Consider the following 25,309-nt stretch of genomic DNA (forward strand, 5'->3'; position numbering starts at 1 on the left):
CATGGTCGGCAGGGACACTGGTAGTGTCCATGACTTCCCACATCTTGCAGGAGGGGAATATCACGGGTGCGAGGTCTGCTGCCATGACTTGCCTTAGCTTAGTTACCCCTTTTAAATTACATTGAAATTAGAAAATGTTAACTATACTAGGGACCTAGGTTCACTAAAAAAAACACTACCTGCTATAAAACCTGCAGACCTTCCCTTTCTTATTACTTTACTTACAGTAAAATGGTAGAAATACTCACCTGAACCTACTCACCAATCAGCTGCCTCCCCTGTGCCGCGTCACTTTCTGACTGGTGACGTCACTCCGAACTCTGCCGCTGGTCTCAGAGTGTCGGTCTCAGAGTGAGCCTCGCCTTTTATACCTCCGATCCGATCCGATCCCGCTCCGGTCTCTGGTCTCGGTGATTCTCCCGCTCTCGGGCCTCGCCTTTTATACCTCCGATCCGATCCGATCCGATCCCGCTCCGGTCTCTGGTCTCGGTGATTCTCCCGCTCTCGGGCCTCGCCTTTCATACCTCCGATCCGATCCCGCTCCGGTCTCTGGTCTCGGTGATTCTCCCGCTCTCGGGCCTCGCCTTTTATACCTCTTATTATCAATTGACTTACTGTTTAATTACCCCAATTAACCTCCCCCTTTTTAGTTTCCCAGCTCTTAGTTTAAACCAATGCCCTAAATTAGAGAAAAAAAAACAGTAATACTCACCAACCAATCACTTACCTGCTGTCCTGTGACGTCACTCCTTGGTTTTCTGTTGTGTTTTTGATCCGCTCAGGTCCGCCGCCGCTCAGGTCTCGGGCCTCGGGTCGCTGCTCCTTATATCCCCGCTCTCTGGTCTCTCGCCTCTGGTTCCGCTCAGGTCCGCCGCCGCTCAGGTCTCGGGCCTCGGGTCGCTGCTCCTTATATCCCCGCTCTCGGGTCTCTCGCCTCTGGTTCCATGTACCCTGGAATATTTAGTTCCCAACCTTGTTAATTTTGCTACCATGTGACTGTGTAATTAATTCATCTATCTTGTTACGAATGCTCCATGCATGCAGATAAAGAGCCTTTAATTTTGACTTTTTACATTACATTATCACGTTGCTCTTTGTGGGATCTTGCTGTGTGCAAATCCGCTGCTGCGATTCTTAATTACAATAGTGACTACACTTCAAAAAGTACTTCATTGGCTGTAAAGCACTTTGGGACATCCTGAAGTCATGAAAGACACGAAATAAATGCAAGTTCTTTTCTTTTTAACCCTATGTGCCCATCCTGTTTTCATATTAAATGAAAGAAGGCTAAAGCAATAATAGGTCAGATAGGTAGTTTAATGTTGACATGGTCTTCTCTTTAATCACTAACTCCAGCAATGCATTTTGCAACCTCTCAACCCTCTGTGTATGTATACTTTACAGTTTGAGCATGATTTCCCCCAGCTTTACAGTTTTGGCTGTGTAGTTCAGCATTCTGTGTGCTTTGTCGATTACTGCTCTGCAGTAGTTGGATATGTTGAGTATCCAGCTTGACTTGTCTTTCAACTTTGTTTACCTGTCGGCATAGCATAGAGGCAAAAGAGCTAGCAATGAGTCAAGACAGGCACTTAACAGTGGCGCTATAACCTCATAGAAGCTATTACAGTAAAAGCCTTTCCCCACCCTTTAGAATTCTGATAAAGCTTGGATCCGACCTTCACAGTGTGATGTGGATCATGGACGGAAACTTGATCCTAACGTTTTATGGCCTGTGCACTGATAAATCAGCACACTGGTCCACTCCATATCAACAGCTTGTGGTTATATGATGCCTTTAATGTAAGAAACATCCCAAGGCATTTCACAAATGGGGGTGAGAAAAATGAATGCTGAGCTAGAAGGGAGATGATGTGGAAATGCCGGTGATGGACTGGGGTGGACAAATGTAAGGAATCTTACAACACCAGGTTATAGTCCAGCAAATTTATTTTAAAATCACAAGCTTTCGGAGATTATCTCCTTCGTCAGATGAATGAATGAAAAGGTTCTCAAATCGCATATCTTATACTATGTTGGGACAGCATCACACCAATCAAAAGGTGTCGTTGTTATTCAAACAGGCCAGTCACGGAGAGCAGCACGTCCCAGTACACTAGATATACATTGTGTCTATTACACAGGCAGGCAGAAAGAAACTCAAAATGGCAGAGAGAGAGAGAATTTTAAAAAACATATAATTTTTTTCCCCCTTTTTGCTGGTGGGGTTACGTGTAGCGTGACATGACTAGAAGGGAGAGATTAGGAGGAGTGACATGACTAGAAGGGAGAGATTAGGAGGAGTGACCAATAATTTGATCAGTAATGAGTCAAGGTTTCAAAGGTATAGAGAGAGAGAGAGAGAGAATGAGAGTTTTACTTGGGGAGTTCCTAAGAAAAAAGGCCAGCACCTAAAACAGATTATCTGGTCATTTATCTCATTGCTGTTTGCTGTGCGCAAACTGGCTGCCATGTTTCCCGACATTACAACTGTGACCACACTTCAAAAAAAGTACTTTATTGGCTGTGAAGTGCTTTGGGATGTCCTGAAGATGTGAGACATGCTATATGAATGCAAGTTCTTTCTTTCTCTTTACATAATCTGTAAATGCCTGCAGCATGTCCCTCTTTAAACCTGTGCAAATCAACTTTGTCATACATTCAACTGTTGAGTTTTAACTTTCAGCACCCCCCCCCCCCCCATCTTTTCTGTAGAAAAATGGTTAAACAAAATTCCAAAACATGATAGCGAAGGGTAGAATGCAGATAAGGGAGAAGTCAGGCCAAAGATAGATTCTTGGGGTACTTTGGAAGTGATATGGGGACGGGAAGAGAAACCATCACTGGAGATGCTTTAGCTTTGTTCAAATAGATGGGAAAGGAAGTATACAAGGGCAGTCCCATGGTGCTAGAAAACAGAGGTGCTCAATCTTTCAAAATCCTATTTATGTTTAAGGGAAAACTGAAGGCTATGTAATGCATGCAAGAAATGGAATTCTGATCAGGTATAATGAGAAAAGAGGTGCACTTCTGAAATTTAGGATACAGGGGCTGTGGGGAGGGGGAAATCTCTTTATTTCAATTGTCTGCCGCAGCTAACACTTGTAATTAAGAGGCAAAGAAATAGTGGAAGAAAGATTATTTTGTAGTCCTCTAAACATATGTTATCACTACTTTCCAGTATATTTTGAAGCATTACGGTGAAAATCCTGACAACTACAGTGAGGAACTGAAGAAACTCGATCAGCTTCGGCAGGTAGGTGCCTTATAGCAGATTGCTGCTGAAGTTTGAGTGCTGCCTTTGGCTGTTTCAGCACTAAATCCCTTTGTATTTTCTGAACTGTTTGCTCTGTGCACTATGCTCCTGCCGGTATGACTGTTTCTTTTAGTTTAACCCACATCATTGCTGGACAGTAAAACCTCTGAAATATGCAAACCGCCTTCTTGCCAAAGTAACATACAGCAAAAAATGAGATGGGGATCATATTTTCATCTATGTTAGTAATCTACACTAGATTATATTAAAATAAATTATTTCCTATCTAATGCAATTTTTCATTCACTTTATAATGCTGCCAGCCACCTTTGCCATGCAGTAAACAAGGTGGCATTGCTGCCTCCAGCAGGTGTGAGCCCCACCAAAGGAGGTGATTTCCCAAAGCACCTTCAGAGGCTGTGCTGATAGGAGTGGACGTATCCACGGCAGAGGTAACTCACCTGTTAAGTCAGTGAAGTGGATATTACACTGACGGCCCTGTATGTACTTTCCCAACCACTGGGGGAAGCAGAACTGCCAGGAACAAAGTCATGATTCACAGTATAGAAATAACTCTCCTGTACGGTATTTCAGCTGCAGTGCTACATGATCCATTGTGCAATACAAACAGGTTGTTTTCCAGATCAGCAGGACACTGAGTCATCATTGGAGCACTATTTCTTGAAGTGGGCGTGTCGTTTAAATGCATTGTAATGTTATGTCAGTTTCTTTACTTTTTTAGGTGTGTGTGTGTGTGTATAAAAATTATCCAGTACCTCTTTGAATACTGTAATCGATTTAGCTGCTTATACCAGTGCTTTCTACATTCCAATAACTGCACGAAAAAGTTGCTTTTCTAATCTCTCTTTTGTGCATCTAGAGCTTCTCTTGAGATGGTGGCCTCATCTGTTCAATTTACCTACCAATCGAAATAATGTATCTTGAGTTTAGCATCGTATAGCAGAGCTGGGTTTTATATAAAGTCACAAATATTAACTGTTAGGAAGTAGCAATGTGGAATTTCTTGTCTGCACTTTCTTCAACAACTGGGACCAGCCTGGCAGTCTGTCATTACTGCCAATCTGAACATCATAGTTTCTTGAGCAGTACAGAATTGTTTTCTTTTATAGAATTTTATTTCTCCACTGATCCTTTTCTGGGCTGCTATGACGATATGTGGCAGCCTGATTTCGATCATTTACCTGAGTTGTTCTGACTGATAGGCAGTGCCCAGAGAGCAGCTTCAGTGGGTGTTCCTCCCCTGTGGAAGGGTGCTGCCTTCACTTGGCTCCAACCAACAGTACCGCAGCTGACACTAGTAGTTTAGTGTGTGGAGAGTTGCAAAAACTTAACACAATCCCCATGCAGGTGCCCACATGAATGGATCACTTTTTAACATCCCATTTGTCTGAATTGGCAGTGAAATTGCTTGTATGGTTATTTGCACCAGAATTACAATTCAGATTAAATTATGAAAATGGAATGGCAAACAATTAATTCTGCAAATCCAGACTGCAGCTGTGTACTCCTGTCCACTTCATTCCTCAGGCAGTATTCAGACTTAATAGGCTCACTATAGTGTTTCATTGCATCTGACAGAGAGGGAGGTAACTTGATGCTGTACCTGGTGTACCTTGGCTGTCCACATTTTTCAGAAAAATGGACGTAGTTGTTGCTGATATTTTTTTGCTAGTGCCAGTGTATAGTGTAAGTTAGGGAAATTTTCGGTGTCAAATTCAATAACAACTTGCATTTATATAGCGCCTTTAACATTAAAAAAAGTCCCAAAGCACCTCCGAGATATAATTTTAATAAGTGGATACCGAGCCAAAGAAGGAAATATTTGGAGGGATGGCTAAAAGCTTGATTAGAGAGGTGGGTTTTAAAGAAGAGAGGGAGGTGGAGAGGCAGGAGAATTTAGGGAGAAATTGCAGAACTTGGGCCTAGGCAGCTGAAGGCACGGCCGCTAATGGTGGAGCAAAGGGACGGGGAGATGAAAAAGAGTTCAGAGTCGGGGGAAGAGAGTTCTGTTGGGGAGGGGGGGTTCTAGGGCTGGAGGAGGTTAGAGATGGGGAGAGGCAAGGCCTTGTAGGCATTTAAGCACAAGGATGAGAGAATTTTAAATTTGAGCCGTTGGAAGACCAGGAGCCAGTTTAGGTGCACAGAGGGGTGATGGCTGAGTGGTTCAAACTCACTGCAAATTTTAATTTCTGGCATTGCCTCAATGTAGCTTCAAGTTGTGCAACATATCCTTTGTGCTAATAATTTCTGAGTTACAGTATTGTATGCAATAAAATTAATTGTGCATTCTGTTTCATTTTTAAACATATGACGTTCAGGATAAACTGAAGTCCAGATCTGGTGTTTGAGCCTAGTTGCCCATTCATCCTCTGATTCTAGCTTCATTCATTGAAAATTTTAATGGCAGTGTTTCTGAAGAAACATTATGTACAGACTTTGAATGGCTTGTTGATCGAGTTGAGATTGCATGAACTTCCATTGTTGGATATATCACAGGGAAAGGATCAGCATCAGTTATTCCTTTTCATATCTTGTTCTAAATATTCAACTGTCAAGGTCATTAATTTTAGCAACTCTAAACTGTAAAGTACTTTTTGTTTAAGATCAAGAATCTTAGGTGAGGGGGCCATAGTACAGGACAGCACCAAAGTAAGAGATCGAGGTAAAGCAACAAATATTGTATAGGTGACAACAAGCTTGGGTTTTAAAAGATTGTAGGAGGAAAGAAAAACTGAGGGAAGTCAGGAATTCCTCAGTCTCTGTTGATCATCATGATGCAACTTAACCTTTCATATGAGTAAGATAATGTTTCTAGGTACCACTTTAGATGAAAGAAACACACATGCTATATGAAAGCAAAGTTTTATATCTGTTTAAAATTGGCAGGGGGCGATCTAAGCACTATTATTGTGTTGCAGAATGCTGTTAATGTTACGAGAGACTTTGAAGGATGCAGTACATTGAGGAAGTACTTTGGCCAGCTTCACTATCTGCAGAGTCGCATTCCCATGGGGTCGGGAGAGGAGGCAGCTGTCCCGGTCACATGGTAAGAACTGTTTTTTCCCCCCCAGAAGTTTGTTTCTTTCTGTTTTCTCCTCCTCAAGGCCGTGACTTAGCTAGGATACAGTTTCCTAGGTGTCACTTGCCCTCTGTTACATTCTTTTGTAATGTCAGGTGGTGAGTGCCACACAGCTTTTTGACTGAAGGCCCTCGTAGCTAAGTCTGGTCCTTGCGCTTGCCAGCACGGGATACTGGATACTGTTTAGAAGTGGGAACCGTGGCTCACTTTTTTTAATCCCTCCATAGCCCAAATGTGCTGTAGCCAATTGTAGCACTTTTGCTACCCTTCTGTTAGATTAGCTAACGGCACAGACCTGGAATTGAACCCTATCGCCTTACTGCTCTGGGCTCAGTATCACACCAGGCAGTACACTTACTCACTAAGGAATCGGGATAGCTGTCAAACAGTTTTGAAGAGATTTTTAAATTTGTTTATTTGCTTTTTTATTTTTCTTGCCAATTGTTCTTACCTCTGGCCTTGAAGGCGTGGTATGGTTCTGCGGGGCTACCAGCCCTCTGTTACCTTGCCTACGTGTTTAAATGTGAGCCTTGGTGTTGAGTATCACCAGAATATTGTTGTTAGTGTTTTTAACAATTAGTGTGTTGGTGTTAGTTAAAAAGCCTTAAAGTTAAACACACAGTTAGAGTGGGGAAACCAGAGCAGTTAAACCCAGGGAAAAATCTCAAAGTGAAGTGGTAGTCAGCACAGAGAGGGGGGGGGGGGGGGGCGGCAGAATCCGAGGAAATTAAACTAAGTCTTTAATTTACTATACACACTCTACCTTTAACTATAAACTATAAATAAATAGATAATTAAATAAATATTCAGAATAATTAATTAATTTAAAATCAAGCTAAAATCCATCTACTAAATATAATATAGACCTTGATTTAATTCTAGAACTAATAGAAACACTTAATATAAATAAATAAACAAAAACTAGAAATGGTTGGTGTGTCGGGACTATAATACATAGGAGTTTGTGGACAGTGAGACTGTCCCAGATTGCCCCATCTGCAGTAAATGCCTCTGGCTTGAGACACTCCGGCTCAGAGTCTTTAGGCTGGAGTACGAGTTAGAGATACTCCGACACATAGCTCAGCAGAGTAAGGGCAACCAATGGGAACATAGAAAAGGAGGCCCCTGGTCGTATCTAACAGGTATGATGCACTTGCTACCCGTGAGGATGAGGATGAGGATGAAGGTAGCAGTGAGGACTGCCAGATGCTAAATATGGCATTGTGGAAAAGGAGGCAGTCCAAGGGGAAAATGCTGGAGTCTATAATTAAGGATAGGGTGACTGAACACCTCGAGAATTTTCAGTTAATCAGGGAGAGCCAGCATGGATTTGTGAAAGGTACGTCGTGCCTGACAAACCTGATTGAATTTTTTGAAGTGGTGACTAAAGTAGTAGACAGGGGAATGTCAATGGATGTTATTTATATGGACTTCCAGAAGGCATTTGATAAGGTCCCACATAAGAGACTGTTAGCTAAGACAGAAGCCCATGGAATCGAGGGAAAAGTATGGACTTGGTTAGGAAGTTGGCTGAGCGAAAGGCAACAGAGAGTAGGGATAATGGGTTGGTACTCACATTGGCAGGATGTGACTAGTGGAGTCCTGCAGGGATCTGTCTTGGGGCCTCCATTATTCACAATATTTATTAACGACTTAGATGAAGGCATAGAAAGTCTCATATCTAAGTTTGCCGATGACACAAAGATTGGTGGCATTGTAAGCTGTGTAGATGAAAACATAAAATTACAAAGGGATATTGATAGATTAGGTGAATGGCATTCAATGCAGACAAATGTGAGGTCATCCACTTTGGATCAAAAAAGGATAGAACAGGGTACTTTCTAAATGGTAAAAAGTCAAAAACAGTGGATGTCCAAAGGGACTTAGGGGTTCAGGTACATGGATCATTGAAGTGTCATGAACAGGTGCAGAAAATAATCAATAAGGCAAATGGAATGTTGGCTTTTATATCTCGAGGACTAGAGTACAAGGGGGCAGAAGTTATGCTGCAGCTATACAAAACCCTGGTTAGACTGCACCTGGAGTACTGTGAGCAGTTCTGGGCACCGCACCTTCGGAAGGACATATTGGCCTTGGAGGGAGTGCAGCGTAGGTTTACTAGAATGATACCGGACTTCAAGAGTTAAGTTACGAGGAGAGATTACACAAATTGGGGTTGTATTCTTTAGAGTTTCGAATTAAGGGGTGATCTGATCGAAGTTTATAAGATATTAAGGGGAACAGATAGGGTGGATAGAGAGAAACTATTTCCACTGGTTGGGGATTTTAGGAGTAGGGGGCACAGTCTAAAAATTAGAGCCGGACCTTTCAGGAGTGAGATTAGAAAACATTTCTGCACACAAAGGGTGGTAGAAGTTTGGAACTCTCTTCCACAAATGGCAATTGATACTAGCTCAATTGCTAAATTTAAATGTGAGATAGATAGCTTTTTGGCAACCAAAGGTATTAAGGGATGTGGGCCAAAGGCAGGTATATGGAGTTAGATCACAGATCAGCCATGATCTTATCAAATGGCGGAGCAGGCACGAGGGGCTGAATGGCCTACTCCTGTTCCTATGTTCCTAAGGGGGCAAGGATCAGAATAGAAAGGCTGTAGTCATAGAGGTACAGATAGCGTCCTCTGCAGTCCTGACCGAAACCAGGTGGGTGTGTTGCCTACCTGCTGCAAGGGTAAAGGATATCTCTGAGCAACTGGAGAGGAACTTGGGAAGGGAGGGGGAGGATCCAATTGTCGTGGTCCATGTTGGGACCAATGACATAGGGAAGAAAAGGGAGGAGGCCCTGCTAAGGGAATATCAGAAGTTAGGAATTAAATTAAAAGAAGGACCTCATGGTTGGTAATATCTGAATTACTATCCGAGCCACAGGCTAATTTGCACAGGGATAAATGGATCAGGAAGGTGTACGCGTGGCTGAAAGACTAGGAGGGAGGAGTTCCATTTCATGGGACACTGGCACCAGTACTGGGACATGAAGGAGCTGTACCATTGGGGCGGGCTCCACTTGAATCGGAGTGGGACCAGTGTCCTAGTGGAAAAGATAAATTGGGCTGTCAATAGGACTTTAAACTAGTAAGATTGGGGGGGGGGGGGCGGGGGTGGAGGAATCTGGGCAAGATAATATAAGTCTGAAGAAGAAAGACACAGGAAATGGGAGTAAAGGTCAGACCAAGTTAAGGAATAAGGGTAACATAAATGGTCAGGGAACAAATAGTTATAGAATATAAGTACAAAAGGGAGTGGAACAATTACTAAAAACAAATTAAATTGCCTGTACAGCAATGTGCACAGCATCCAAAACAAAACTGGCAAACTGGAGGCAATAATTCATGGCGAGGAGCCAGATGTGGTAGGGATAACTGCAACTTGGCTACATAAAGAACAGGACTGGCAGTTAAATGTCGTAGGATATAATGTATTTAGAAAGGATGGGGAAGGAAGAAGGGGGCTGGGGTAGCTATACTAATTAGAGACAACAAAATGGCAATAGAGAAAAGGGACATAAGTAACATTAAGATAGAAACAGAATCCATATAGATTGAGATAAAGGATGAGAAGGGATTGATCGCGTTGATAGGTATATTCTACAGACCACCTAATAGTGGAAGGGAAGTGGAGGATGAAATATATAGACATATCTATGAAATGATTAAAAAAACATTGAATAACAATCATAGGAGATTTCGACTACCCACAAATAAACTGGCAAGAAGATATAGGAAAAGGAGAAATGTGAGTAAAGTTTTTAAAGTGTGTACAGGACTCCTTTCTTACCCCATATGTGAGAAGCTCAACAAGAGAGGAATCACTGCTGGATGTAGTAATGGGAAATGAACCAGTATAAGTAAGAGAAGTAAGTGTAGAGGAACATTTAGGCAATAGCAATCATAACATAATACGGTTTAAAATAATGATTGAGAAAGACATAAGTAAGACAAAGACCAAAGTAAAAGATTGGAAAAAAGCTAATTTTGAGGGGATGAGAATGGAACTAGGGCTGGTGAACTGGTAAAACATTTTGACAGACAAAGAAATAGAACAGCAGTGGATAATATTTAAAACAATGATCATTAGAGTTCAGGAGAAATATATTCCTCCTTTTTAAAAAAAAAAAGCAAGAACAAACTAGCCAATAATAAAACACCATGGATGAATAAAGAGATGAGGGTAAAATTGAAACTGAAGAGAAAGGCACCTGGTGTTGTAAGTACATAGACAGTAAAGGAGAGGATGACAAAAGGGAATACGAAGAGGTTAGGAAAGAAGTTTAAAAAAAAAACAATTAGGAAAGCAAAGAGGAACTACGAGATTAAAGTATCAAGAAATATAAAAAGAAATAGTAAAGTATTCTACAGACACATAAATAACAAAAGAAAAATCAGAATCGGAATAGGGCCACTAAGGGTTGCACAAGATAAACTCACAGGTAGCGACCGTGAAATGGCAGACATATTGAATAGTTACTTAAGGGAGACTAACTAGGTGGGCAGGACATTAGAAGAAGAGATCGAAAAAGATATTAAAACATTTATGATAGAAAGGGGGGAGATAAACTAATCAAACTTAGGAAGGATAAGACCCCTGGTCCTGATGGATTGCATCCGTGAATATCAAAAGAAATTAGGGAGGCACTATTATATATATATATATATATATATATATATATATATATATAAAAATTCATTAAAAAAGGGAATAGTGCCAGAGGACTGGCGAGCAGCTAATGTTGTTCCTATATTTTAAAAAGGGAGATGGAACAAGTCCAGGGAACTATAGATCAGTTAGCTTACTGTCAATGGTAGGAAAGATAATGGATTCTTTACTCAACGATGTAACAGAAAGACATCTAGAGAACAAAAATATAATAAAGAATAGACAGCACAGATTTCAGAAGGGAAAGTCAAGCTTGATCAACCTTATTGAATTCTTTGAAGAAGTAACAAAAAGTAGACAAGGGTAATGTAATAGATGTATTATATTTGGATTTTGAAAAGGCCTTCGATAAGGTACTGCATTGTAGACTCATGACTAAGTTCAGAGGATGTGGAGTCAGGGGACAGGTAGCAGAATGGATAGCAAGTTGGCTACAAAACAGAAAACTGAGGGGTTAAGAGTAGCTACTCAGATTGGCAAAAGGTGGGAAGTGGTGTTCCACAGGGATCGATGCTGGGACCACTGTTTACAATTTGCATTAACTATTTGAATTCAGGAATCAGAAGTACAATTTCAAAATTTGTGGATGACACCAAATTGGGGGGTGTAGTTAATTAAAAGGAAGAATGTGTCAAAATGGAAGAGGACATTAATAAACTTGCAGAATGGATGTGTAATTGGCAAATAAATTTCAATATAGATAAGTGTGAGGTGGTGCATTTTGGTAGCAAGAATAAGGTGGGCACAAACTGCTTGAATAATATTGTAAACTGGATAAAGGAGCAAAGGGATCTAGGGGTACAGATACACAATCACTAAAAGTAGGGATGCAGGTTAATAAAGCCTTAAAGGCAGATCCTAGAGGGATAGAATTGAAAAGCAAACGTTATGTTAAACCTGTATAGAACCTTGATTAGACCACACTTGGAGTATTGTGCACAGTTCTGGTCTCCATCTTATAGAAAGGATATAGAGGCATTGGAGAGGGTGCAAGAAAGATTCACAAGGATCATACCAAAATTGAGAGGATATCCTTATCAGGAAAGGCCGAACAGCCTGGGGCTCTTTTCTCTAGAAAAGAGAAGGCTGAGGGGTGACCTGATAGAGGTCTTTAAGATAATACTATGGTTTGATGGGATAGACGTAGAGAAAATGTTTCCACTTGTGGAGGAGTCCAAAATTAGAGATCATAAATATAAAATAGTTGCTAATAAATCCAATAGGGAATTCAGGAGAAACTTCTTCACCCAAAGAGTGGTAAGAATGTGGAATGCACTACCACAAGGAGTAATTGAGGCAAATAGCATTGATGCATTTAAGGGGAAGCTAGATAAACACATCAGGAAGAAAGGAATAGAAGGGTATCCTGATAGGATTAGATGAAGTAGGGAGGAAGGAAGCACGTGTGGAGCATAAACGCCGGCATAGACCAGTTGGGTCGAATGGCCTGCTTCTGTGCTGTGGTTTCGATGTAATATTCAACTACAAGAATCATCACAACCAATCAGTCTTGTTCTGAGCCAGTGTCCATTATAGAGCACACTTTCATCAGGGGTGACGAGATAGCCTTCAGGAAAGGGAGCCCTAGTTAATTAGACCCCTCCCTAACCCTGAGGCACTGACGCCACTTTTGGCACCATACTGCTGCCCTATTGGGATCAGCTAACTCAGCACAGACAACAGATCAAATTTGAGATCCGTATGGGGCCTCTGGCTCAATTTCCTATCAGGTCTTAACCTCAATAGTTTGTGTAATCATTATAGGAGTTGCATTATTTTTCTGATCAGGCTTAAAACTATCTTAGTCGGTGTCTGCTATACTAGTAGAGGAGATCCTGAGCAAAAGCCAGTCGTCTCCCTTTTGAGAGGGAAAACCATAAGGTGAGGTGCCTTCACTGATCTGCTTTCACATGGGCCCTGCCAGCTGGTCTAGGTATAGGCCTCCCTCTCGGGCACAACATATGTGTAGTCAAAAGGACAAATAAGAGGATTAACCAGAAAAGAGATTGCATACTCTCAAGATGCTGCATACTCTCATTAATAATTGCTGTTGAAGTACTATACAATTGTACATGGAAGTGTTTGGACTAATTTAGTTTGTTGAACATTCTAATGCTCTTGTGCACAGCCTGTTCATGTCTGCTCAGTTCATGTTGAGCTTCAGGCTGATATGGCGCACTAATCCAGTGGGATAAGTGTAGATACTGACAACCTGATGTGCTTGCTGAAATTACAGGACGGAGATCTTTTCTGGCAAGACAGTAACTGTTGATGAGATCTGCTATGAGCAGGCCTGCATTCTTTATAATCTGGGTAAGTAGTTGTAATTCAGTTATAGGCTTGTGCAGTGAAAGGTCTTGGGCAGTAACCTATAGCTCTTTTATTCTCATTCTTGGAATAAAGTTTGTGGATACGCAGGATTTATAACACTAACTTTTCTCCCCTCTATTTTCATTTGTTAAAGGGTTCATCTTTTTAAAATTCGGGCCTCTTGCTTTTTTTATTCATTCTTGGGATGTCGACATCGCTCCTAATGCTGACATTTATTGCCCGTCCCTAGTTGCCCTTGAGATGGTGGTGTGGTTTGATGCAACTGAGTGGACTTCAGAAGGTAGTTGAGTCAAACTCGTTGGTGTGGGACTGGGGTCACATAGGCCAGACCTAAAGGACATTAGTGAACCAGTTGGGTTTTTACGACAATCCAACAACTTCATGGTCACTTACTGATACAGTACTAGCTTTTTAAAAAAATTTCCAGATTTAAAAAAAAAATCGAATTCAAGTTCTCAAATTGCCATGCGGGTATTTGAACTAGTGCTCTCTTGATTATTAGTCCAGGCCTCTGCATTACTAGTCCAGTAACATAATCACTTTGCTGCCATACCTGGATACTAATATGAACTGTGGGTTGCTAATCCAGTAACATAAACACTAGGCTCATGTACTCTTGCTGTCCCCTCCAAATAATTGACTAATGCCGGGTTTTTTTGGGCCTCCACAAGGAGTATGCAAGTAATATGGGCTAATCGTTATTATATTTCACTCCTTTCATTTGGGGAAGCCTTACCTCCATTTTTTCACTTGGCCCAGATGATTAGTGCAGCCTTTTTCAGTTCCCAATATGAGCCATTCTGTGGCTTCTCTGAGTAGGATTGTTATTTAATGTTGGATTAGGATAGTTTTGTACTTTGGTGCACTAGGAACTGGGTTAAGACTAACTAGACTCATTTCAGATGGGACGTGCAAAGCCAACCAACCGTATTTTAGGTTATTGAACTGGTGATGCTTTGTTTTTCTCCCAGGAGCCCTTCACTCAATGCTCGGAGCTGTGGATAACAGAGTAACTGAGGAGGTGGGTAATAAAATTGAGTAACTGCAAAGTGAGCTATTATTAATCCGGCCTTTTTGTGATATTTTGTTTAACAACGTGCACAATAATTGAATTTTCATTGCCTCCTTGCAGGGTATGAAGGTTTCATGTACACACTTTCAGTGCTCAGCGGGAGCTTTCTCCTACCTACGGGATCATTTCAGCCATTCCTACAGTGTAGATATGAGCCACCAAATCCTTAACCTTAATATCAACCTCATGCTGGTAAGGACAACACTCGAGATGGGGTTCAAAGTTTTGCAAATTTGCATTCTGCATCCTCCCAATTGCTCAATTGGCAAAGCAATATGTAACTGAACCACGCAGTCCAGGATGTTGAGGTTTGATTCCTAGTCTGTATTGTTAGCTCAACTTGGCCTCAATAACCCTGTTAAGGAGGGGAATGTCAGCCAGAGTTCTTGCTCCTAATTGCTATTCTTGTTGGAAAGTGCTTGTGTGTGGACATCATGTGAGGGCAGAAGTTGGCTCATTTGTGATCGCCTTTGCAATCAGATAGTCTGCTGAGATTTGCTTCTTGGACTGACCCATTAAGCATGGCTATTTGGGAGAGGTACCAGAGGACAACTGGTGCCATTGGAACTCAAATGAGTCATCACCTTTGAGAGGAGGGATGAAAATTGAATCACCATTTTAAAAAGCAAATATTTTGGTGGTGACTTTGTCACAATATTGTGATGTGTGAACTCATGATTATTTTTGTCTCCTACAATAATCGAGATAGAATGGCATATAGGGTTTTAAAAAGTAATTATTCATTTGCAGCTGGTGCTATATGTTTTGTTTGCCTATTGATCCTGTATGCACTTTGCCACAGTAGAAGAGCAGAGATTTTGGGACAGGACAAGATGTATTGATGGAAAGAAGCTAAGTGCTTAGTTAGGCACAACAGCTGTGCAAATAGTACTTCGATATATTCTGGCAGTGAGTCTGTACATGGAGCGTACATCTTAATTGTATATTGGGTCTTATAATAAACATAAGCCTAGCAGTGACTGCAGTATTAGCGGAAGAAGGCAGCATGTGTTTGACATTCCACTGTTCGCTATTCTAACAGGTGTAAACATGTTTAGAATAAATGGGTTAATACCTCTGTTAAAATGGAGAGGAATATCACACAAATGCATTGTGTTTGTACTCTAATATCGCAGTGTGTGTAATACATATATATCTGGACTGGCCTCATCATGGATTTCTTTTTTTTGCTAAACAATACTATCTTCGATTGTGAATTGATAACTTTAGAAAAAGAATTTGTTCTGGAAAAATGAGTGAAACTCAAGGTGGTTAAGTCACCGAACCATGATGGCACATAACCAAGGTTGTTGAAGGAAGTCACAAAGGAGCAAGCAGTTGGCGTTGTTGCAGGTGCCAGCACAGTAAAGGAGTTATTAAAATGGCTAACCTGTTAGCTGACATTCATTGAGGTGTTCTTGCAGCATTGGCCATTGTTAATGAGGCATAAGTTCTGCAGGGACTTGCACTTCAATCATTGAGATTTTGTTTTGCGAGGAGGGGAAAGATATCTAAGTTCACCCTGGGCAAAGGGCTTTAGCTTGTGTAATAACAAAAATTCTTTCTCTCAGATAAAGGAACTAGATATTTTTTCAATTGCTAGTTGTATATCTGGCCCAGGTTTGAAAATTACACAGCCTATTCAATCCAATAAAGCCACAACTGACTATTTTAAAATGTTTCTCAGCTACCATAAAAATCAGCAAACAAACCACACTTGCAGGTTTTTGTCACCTTGGATGAGGTTCAACAGCAGCACAGTTTTTAGCGTCTTTCATGCAATGAAGCATCTCAAAAGATTCTTTCCAGGGAGACTGTTGGCCACTATGCAGCCAGAGGTTAGTTGAAGTGACTAAAAGCAGTCAAAAAATAAACTTTGAGTGTAAAGACTGGTTTTGAAGGAGAATTCCAGAGTGGAGGGGCATGGTGGTTAAAGGCTATACCAGCAATAATATTAGGGAGTGGAGGGAAGTGAGACAGTGGACCATATTACGAAGAGTAGAGGGTGTGTGTGTGGTAAAAACAACTTTGATTTATATAATAAAAACAGAAAATGCTGGAAATACTCAGCAGGCCAGGCAGCATCTGCGGAGAGAGAAACAGAATTACCATTTCAGATCAATGACCTTTCGTCAGTACTGGAAGAAGTTAGAGATTTAACAGTTTATAAGCAATGACAGAGGAATGGAAAGAAGTTTTGTTGTGGGGGGGGGGGGGTTGGTGAAGGAAAGGTCTGTGATAGAGTGGAGGGCAGGACTCATTAAATGACAAAAGGGATAATGGTGCAAAACAAAAGGGGGTGGTAATGGGACAAGTGAAGAAACAAAAGATGGTTCTAGAGGAGCTGTAAATGGCAACCACAGAACCATTACCAGCACCTGCTGTCTGGAAAAAATGGGAGCAATGGTTATGATCTGAAGTTGATGAAATCGATGTTGAGTCCATAAGGTTGTAAAGTGATTTTGCATTTATATAATGTCTTTAATGTATAAAAACATCCCAAGGCACACAGGATACGAGTTTAAAAAATAGGACACAGCTAAAGGAGGAGATATTAGGAAAAGTGATCGGAAGCTTGGATCAAAGAGGTGGGTTTTAAGGATTGAAGGCACATGGACAGGCAGAGAGAGAATATTCCAGAATGTGGGACTACCAATGGTGGGGCGAGGGAGCGGGGAATGCGTAAGAGGTCAGATTTGGAGGAGCTAAGAGTTCCGGGACGGGAAGGGGGGATGGGGGGGGCGGCTGGAGAGAGGTTGTATCACTTGATGTAAACAAGAATTTTAAATGAGGCATTGGGTGGGGGTGGGCAGGAGCCAGTGTGGTTCAGTGAGGACAGGGGCAATGGGCGAGCAGGACTTGGGAGCGAGATAGGATGCGGGCAGCAGAGTTTTGGATGAGCTGAAGTTTACGGAGGGTGGAGAATAGGAGGTTGGGCGGAAAAGAATTAGAATAATAGCGTCCCGAGTTGACAGGCCTGAATGAGCTTTTTAGCGGCAAGTGGGCTGAGTTATGGGCGAAGGAGGGCGATGTTATTGAGGTGAAAGTAGGCAGTACTAGTGATGGAGACTATGGTATTGAATAGGACACTGAAGTTGTCATAGGGCTGGAGAAGATTGCAGAAGTAGACTTGAGCAATGACATGAATCATTTCTTTTTTTCTTTGAAGTTGTTAATGCTGAAGGTTGGCAAGGATGCTCACGCTACTGGATGCAATCATTTGCCTCCCTGGTGTGAAGTTGAAAATGCATCTCCTGCGTTTTTATTTAAAAGATGCAGCATTAATTAAAAAATTCACCATATAAAATTGCATTCCCATTCGACAAGCTTCAAAGTGACCCTATTTTTACTTTAATAAAAAGGTCACTCATGGCTCATACAATATCTATTTCAATAAAAACCATTGTAACTTATTTTTCAATGATCACACTGTGTGCTGTCTCGTTACTTTTAGGGACAAGCTCAGGAGTGTCTGTTGGAAAAGTCTATGCTGGACAACAGAAAAAGTTTTCTAGTAGCAAGAATCAGTGCCCAGGTAAGTGAATGGAACCTTAAAGGAAAATTGTATGGCTTGTTAGACTGAGTTAGTATCTTCATGAAAGATTTTAGGTGAGGAGTAATGTGAATTTCTAGGTTATTCCAAGAGTGAGGAGAACATAAAAGCCTGAGTGGAAAAGTCTATTGGATCCATAAAGTCCACTCCTTCTACAGCTGAATATGCTTCAATCTTAGATTCTTTCTCTCCTTCCCGTCCCAACCAAAAATCTCTCTACTCTTACTCCCAAATCTATTTATATCTCTAACTTTCAATCTTTTTTGACAGGACTTTTAAAAAAGATATCAATTGGCCAGAGATTACCTCCAGTTTCTCTGTTAATCTGTTCCACATCTCTTTGTGGGCAGAGACAAAAAAATTCTTCTGATCTGGCTTGAGGCCTGTGAATTTTTGTAATTGTTTTCTCGAGTTCTGATCTCACTGCTCAAGTAAAATAGCCTGCCTGCCTCTACCTTTTATAGCTGTTATTGTAAAGGCCGTATCATGTCATCTCTGTCTTTTCTCCACTGACTGAGTTCAGTAGACTGTGTCCTCATAATTTAGACCCCTAAGACCTGGGGTCATCCTTTTCTGAACTTCAATCATTTTTGAGGTAACATGACCAAAACTGCACAAGTGACCTGTTTGTCACTATATTTTGTTCTGACTTGTGTGCACTCCGGATGCAGTTTCTGATTTACCCTAACAACTGCTTCATATTGAAGTCCTGATAATATGGGGAGTGGGTAACTGCTTTAATTTTGAAAAGGCATGAGGGGGGGATGCCTTTGACTCATTCTCCACCCCCCCCCCCCCCCCAAACTGTCTTGTTTCCCTGTGGCTCTGACCCACAGCTGTCTTTTAATTATTGCATTGAAAACTGCCTCTGGCACCTTCAGTGCAGACTTAAAGAAGGAGGGGGGTATTAAATGCACTGGCCACATTTGGTAACTTTTGCTTTTTTCTTTTGTTTTGGGGTGTGAAATTTCGTTGTTTTTTAATTTGACGAAAAGGAAAAAGTGCATCTCGAAAATATGGTGGTTTGGGCTATACATTTATAGTTTGCCTTGTTGGCAGGTGGTTGATTATTATAAGGAAGCTTGTCGTGCTCTGGAAAACTCAGAGACTGCTTCACTTATTGGGAAATTTCAGAAAGACTGGAAGAAGCTGGTGCAGATGAAGATTTATTACTATGCTGCAGTCGCACATGTAAGTAGCATTGTGTGGAAAATTTAAGACTCTGAATTTCACTCTGGCGTTCTGCAAGAACACACTTTCCTTCTCCAACTCCTCCCGCACCCCCGAGTTTTCTCCCCTCTTTTCCTGAAAGACCTGCCTCTTGTCCAGATACTGGCTACCATCCTGAACCTTACAGAAGTGGCAGTTCTTCAAGAGCAAACTTGGGCAATAAGAATTGGTGAGCTTTTCCGTCATGAAGGATGTCTTGTTCTTTGCCAATGTCCAGACGTACATACCTGGGACCTTTTGGTCTGTATGGATTAGCACAACAATTCTCTACCCCAGAGGGCTGTGGATGCTCAGTCATTGAGCATATTCAAGGCTGAGATCAATAGATTTTTGGACTCTGAGGGAATCGAGGGATATGGGGATTGGGCGGGAAAGTGGAGTTGAGGTCGAAGATTAGCCATGATCTTATTGAATGACAGAGCAGGCTCGAGGGGCTGTATGGCCTACTCCTTCTATTTCTTATGTTAATTAGTGGTGCCTTTACCCACTAGGCAATTGGTGAAACTCAAAAACACTTCGTTTTGAATGAGTGCCCCTCAAATTGCTGTAAAATGTAGTGTAATAAACAAGTCACATCCCTATTTTATAGTTATTTTGGTAAAAGCCCTATAATTTGCGCTCTTGTCAGGATACAGAATTGGATGGCTAGGTGCCCTAGATGTTTCTTTACTGTCCTTTCACTTCTGGAACTTGGGACTGGAATCATTTCAAACTTGATGTGTGAAAGTCTCTTTCTGCTGACTGTAAGGCTTCTTAAAGTGAAATTACTTTTGGGCAGTCTCATCCCTGTTCTTATTAGGCCTGGAACTAGAGCTCAAAACTGCCTTTAACTTAGTACAGTCAGTACTAAATTGGTAATATCATTCCGATGTTGCAAGGAGGACTGGTGTAGGAAGTGAAGAATATCCATCCTGGTGGATTAAGAGATACTCTTCTGAGGGTGGGTTAAGCCATCTTGTTGGGTGGAATAGGGTGAGCTTTAATTTGCTCCTAGTCTGTTTGACGCTGACATTAGGTGTTAACAGTGGAAAGATTTCTACTCATGTAACTCACCTTAAACAGCATGAAAAGTGTTACTCTGCTAAAATGAGAAATATTGGATACCCTGATAACCTGAAAGTCATCTTGCCTTTTGATGTGGAGGTAGGTTGTCAAGAGGTGTTTCCAGGCCATATTATGCATAATTCTGTGTGGCAATTTGGAACAGCAGTGGAGTTCAGAGGTAGGACTCTTGCTGCCTTGGGCACAGAAGGTTGATAGTTTGCTGTGACCTGTGTGAGGGGGGAAAGACATAGCTGTGGACTTCGAAGCCTAGGGAAAAGAGAGGGAACTTTTTTTTTATTTAAGACAATTGGGATGACTGGTAGGGGCACAACAGTTAGCCTCAGATTTCTGGATTATGGAGTATAAAAATCAGCCAAGTTTTTTATTTGTTGCTATCCTGTGAATCCTGCTGAAAAGTGTGTGTGTGGATATTAAGTAAGGACAGAATAAAACTCAGTTGTGCTCTCTCTGACTCCTCTGGTCAAATTGTTTCGATATATATGCGAAGACTAGCTAATTAGCTGAGGGGTGCCCTCTCCTGTTGGCGCATACACCAGAAAAGAGTTGGTGCCTACAGGAGATGGGGAGAGGGAGAGAAGAGATATGTTGAAAGTAAGCAGAAAGTATCTGTGAAAAGATAATTATGGACCCTTTTAAGTGACACGTGCAAATGTGGAACCTGTGTGCTCAGTCGATCAAGCTCCCGACTTGGAGCCAGAAGGTCTCATCCCAATGGGGTTCACAGCCTTTCAGCCTCTGACGTGTATTAAATGAGTCCTATGCCTCAGGACATAGGGAGAAACCAGGGCACTTCAGGAACTGAGCAGGGCTTACTACACTGTTTAGTATCACCTGGCTGTTTGTCAGTGGAAGCAGGATCAGTGTTGCACTCACTGCGTGTTTCTGCTCAATGAGGATCAACCTTTACAAGTCGTCCCTGTCTGACAGAAGTAGTTGTGAACAATACTGTGTTTTGGTCACATTTCTAATATTAAGAAAGCTTACTGTTAGAGGAAGATTGTTCTTGCTTATAATTTACTTCTCAAATAATAGGGGTCACTGTGTTAACTGTTAGATGTCACAGACTTATTAAACTTACAATAATAATTATTAACAATAATTAAACACATACTTAGCAGCAGTTACAGCAAAACCTTGTGAGTTGTTAGCTGGAGAACGTTACAGTTCTGAGCTCAGTGTACTTGGTTGATCAGACCTTAATCGAATTCCAACATATCTGTTCCAACATCCACTTTTTATACCTTTTTTCCAAACCTTCTCCGTGACAAACCACATTATCTAATACAATTCTATATATGGTAAATTATAATGAGCTTCTTCCTGATCAATAACTTTAGTTATAACATTCTTTTTCCATAGACTGGTATAACTCCCCAACTTTCTTTCTCAGGCAGGTGCTTCTTCAAGGCCTTCCTTCTAATAAACAAACAAAGGGACTTTTTCTGCCCGTTCTGTGTCTGTGACCATTTCATACCAATCTCCTGCTTCTGAAAAGGATTATTTAATCCCTTCTGCAGAACTTATCAACTAATTAAAGTTCTCTTCAGTATGCACTATAATATCTTTTAATTAGGTCTGTTGTCTAAATTGACCATTGCTTTAGGGTCAGCTTTAATTCATCAATTCAGTGGCCACTGCATCTATATTAAACATGTATATTTAAAAAAAAGCATGCCTGTCTTATGATTATAAGGTTAACAGACATCAAGACACTGATTAACCCTTTCCTTACGCCCTTCCTCTAACATTACAATCTTTTCAAAGAAAAAGGGTGGGACTCCAAATCTAGAGCCCCCTGGATGTCACAGAGCATACAGGGTAGGATAAAGCAAAAAAGGGAAGCTTATGTCAGATACCGAAAGCTCAATACTGCAGAAATCTGAGAGGAGTATAGAAAGTGCAGGGGTGAAATTAAAAGGGAAATTAGGAAAGCAAAGAGAAGGCATGAAAAAATATTGGCAAGTAAAATCAAGGAAAACCCAAAGATGTTTTATAAATACATAAAGAGCAAGAGGATAGCTAAGGAAAGAGTAGGGCCTATTAGAGACCAAAAAGGTAACCTGTGTGTGGAGGTGGAAGACGGGTATGGTTCTTAATGAATACTTTGCGTCTGTCTTCACAAAAGAGGGGGACGATGCAGGTATTGTAGCTAAGGAGGAGGAGTGTGAAATATTGGATGGGATAAGTATAGTAAGGGAGGAAGTATTAAGGGGATTAGCATCTTTGAAAGTAGATGAAGCGCCAGGCCCGGATGAAATGTATCCCAGGCTGTTAAGAGAAACAAGGGAGGAAATAATAAAGGCTCTGACCATCATTTTCCAATCCTCTCTGGCTACAAGCATGGTACTGGAGGACTGCTAATGTTGCACTGTTTAAAAGGAGAGAAAGGGATAGACAGAGTAATTACAGACCAGTCAGCCTAACATTGGTGGTGGACAAATTATTGGAAACAAATTTGAGTGACATTATTAATCATCATTTAGAAAGGCACGGATTAATCGAAGAGAGTCAGCATGGATTTGTTAAGGAAAGGTCATGTCTGACTATTTGATTGAATTTTTTGAGACGGTAACAAGGAGGGTGGATGAGGGTAGAGCATTTGACGTAGCCTACATGGATTTTAGCAAGACTTTTGACAAGGTCCCACATGGCAGACTGGTCAGGAAAGTAATAGCCCATGGGATCTAAGGGAAAGTGGCAAGTTTGGTCCAAAATTGGCTCAGTGGCAGGAAGCATAGGGCAATGATCGGGCGCTTTTGTGACTGGAAGGCTGTTTCCAGTGGGGTTCTGCAGGGCTCAGTACTAGGTCCCTTGTTTTTTGTGGTATATATCAATGATTTAGACTTCAATGTAAGGGGCATAATTAAGAAGTTTGCAGATGATACAAAAATTGGCTGTGTGGTTGATAGTGAGGAAGGAAGCTGTAGACTGCAGGAAGATATCACTGGACTGGTCAGGTGGGCAGAAAAGTGGTAAGTGGAATTCAGTCTGGAGAAGTGTGAGGTAATGCATTTGGGGAGGGAAAACAAGGCAAGGGAGTACACAATAAATGGGAGGATACTGAGAGGAGTAGAGGAACAGGGGGCCCTTGGAGTGCATATCCACAGATCCCTGAAGGTAGCAGGATGGGTAGATAAGGCGGTTAAGAAGGCATACAGGATACTTTCCTTTATTTTCCGAGGCAAAGAGTAGAAGAGCAGGGAGGTTATGCTAGAACTGTATAAAACACTAGTTAGGCCACAGCTAGAGTGCCGCATACAGTTCTGGTCACCACATTACAGAAAAGATGTGATTGCACTAGAGAGGGTACAGAGGAGATTTACAAGGATGTTGCCAGGACTGGAGAATTTTAGCTATGAAGAAAGATTGGATAGGTTGGGGTTGTTTTCTTTGGAACAGAGGAGGCTCATGGAAGATTTAATTGAGGTGTATAAAATAATGAGGCGCCAGATAGAGTGGATAGGAAGGACCTATTTCCCTTAGCAGAGAAGTCAATAACCAGGGGGCATAGATTTAAAGAATTGGTAGAAGAATTAGAGGGGAGCTGAAGAGAATTTTTTTCACCGAGGATGGTGGGGGTCTGGAACTCACTGCTTGAAAGAGTGCTAGAGACAGAAACCCTCATCACATTTAAAAAGTAATTAGATATGCACCTGAAGTGCCGCAACCTAAAAGGCTACGGACCAAGTGTTGGAAAGTGGGATTAGGCTGGATAGCTCTTTTTCAGCCGGCACAGACCCAATGGGCTGAATGGCCTCCTTCTGTGCCAGAGATTTCTATGATTCTATTCTATGATTTAATATCTTGGTGCAGGAGACTGGCAGTCACTTTAAATGTAAGTTACTGCTAGCTGCTTCCTCGGACTGCAGATGATGTACATTACGGTCTGGTATACACAAGGGCTTTTTGGAGATATTAGTCTTGAATATTTGCTGCTATCATTGCTCCTAGATGGGGCAATACCTTGCAGTTTATTCAAAAGTGAGCTTGAGAAATGCATTTTTAATTTTTGTTCTGGTCAACATAAGAAATAGGAACTGGAGTAGGCCATTCAGCCCCTCGAGCCTGCTGCACCATTCAGTAAGATCATAGCTGATCTTCTACCTCAATTCCACTTTCCTGCCCTATACCCATAATCCCTTGATTCCCTTAGTGTCCAAAAATCTATCGATCTCAGCCTTGAATATACTCAACAACTGAGTATCCACAGCCCTCTGGGGTAGAGAATGCCAAAGATTCACAACCCTCCTAAGTGAAGAAATTTTTCCTTATCCTGGTCCTAAATGGCCGACCCCTTATCTTGAGACTGTGATCCCTAGTTCTAGACTCTCCGGGCAGGGGAAGCAGCCTCATTCTTCAAAGAATTTTGAAAGTAAAATTTGGGTTAACTAACTCTGTGCCAGGTTAGTAGTGAAGCACCCACAGAAAGTTATAGTTGTTGACTGTGTTTTAGGTCCAGTTGTAAGTAGTACATTGAATGTTAGCGACTGTTATTTTTCTACATTCTGAGGAGGAACGGTTAAGTCCCCTTAGTACCGTTCTCTTACCTATTGAATTTGCCTGTCCTTTATAGCCCTAGCTGTGGCTCATGGTGGTAATTTTATTTCTTTCTGAAGTCTCAGATTACCTCTTGCATGTGGCATATCCAGTAAGCCCAAATTCAGTGGCAATGGTTTCTTTAGAACCCCTAGGCTCGTTACAGTTACTTAAACATTGGGCAGGTGAAGGAACACTCTGGGCGAGGGCTCATTATGGTTATGCACTTTGGCACTGAACCTGAAGAATATCTGAGTAAAAAGCCTTAAAATGTAATGCTAGTCACTGAGTTTGTGTGGTTTACAGCAGTTCTGACTATTATTCCCTCCTCTTATGTAAGGAATCTTACAACACCAGGTTATAGTCCAACTGTTTTATTTGAAAATCACAAGCTTTTCAAATAAAACAGTTGGACTATAACCTGGTGTTGTAAGATTCCTTACATTTGTCAACCCCAGTCCATCACCGGCATCTCCACATCATCCCTCTTCTTAGT

At 41.4% G+C, this 25,309-nt stretch overlaps 1 protein-coding gene across 1 annotated transcript in view; it reads left to right on the forward strand.

Annotated features, from left to right (window-relative positions):
* ptpn23a (protein tyrosine phosphatase, non-receptor type 23, a) overlaps positions 1-25,309 on the forward strand; it is a 115,643-nt gene that overhangs the window by 31,523 nt on the left and 58,811 nt on the right. The window contains exons 2-8 of the mRNA XM_067978769.1: positions 3,179-3,253; positions 6,193-6,320; positions 13,263-13,339; positions 14,329-14,378; positions 14,490-14,621; positions 17,884-17,964; positions 19,042-19,173. Of these exons, the coding sequence (XP_067834870.1) occupies positions 3,179-3,253; positions 6,193-6,320; positions 13,263-13,339; positions 14,329-14,378; positions 14,490-14,621; positions 17,884-17,964; positions 19,042-19,173 (675 nt within the window). The remainder of the gene's footprint in view (positions 1-3,178; positions 3,254-6,192; positions 6,321-13,262; positions 13,340-14,328; positions 14,379-14,489; positions 14,622-17,883; positions 17,965-19,041; positions 19,174-25,309) is intronic.

Source organism: Heptranchias perlo, chromosome 3 (genome assembly GCF_035084215.1).
Source record: "Heptranchias perlo isolate sHepPer1 chromosome 3, sHepPer1.hap1, whole genome shotgun sequence".
In the NCBI taxonomy this organism is placed as follows: domain Eukaryota; kingdom Metazoa; phylum Chordata; class Chondrichthyes; order Hexanchiformes; family Hexanchidae; genus Heptranchias; species Heptranchias perlo.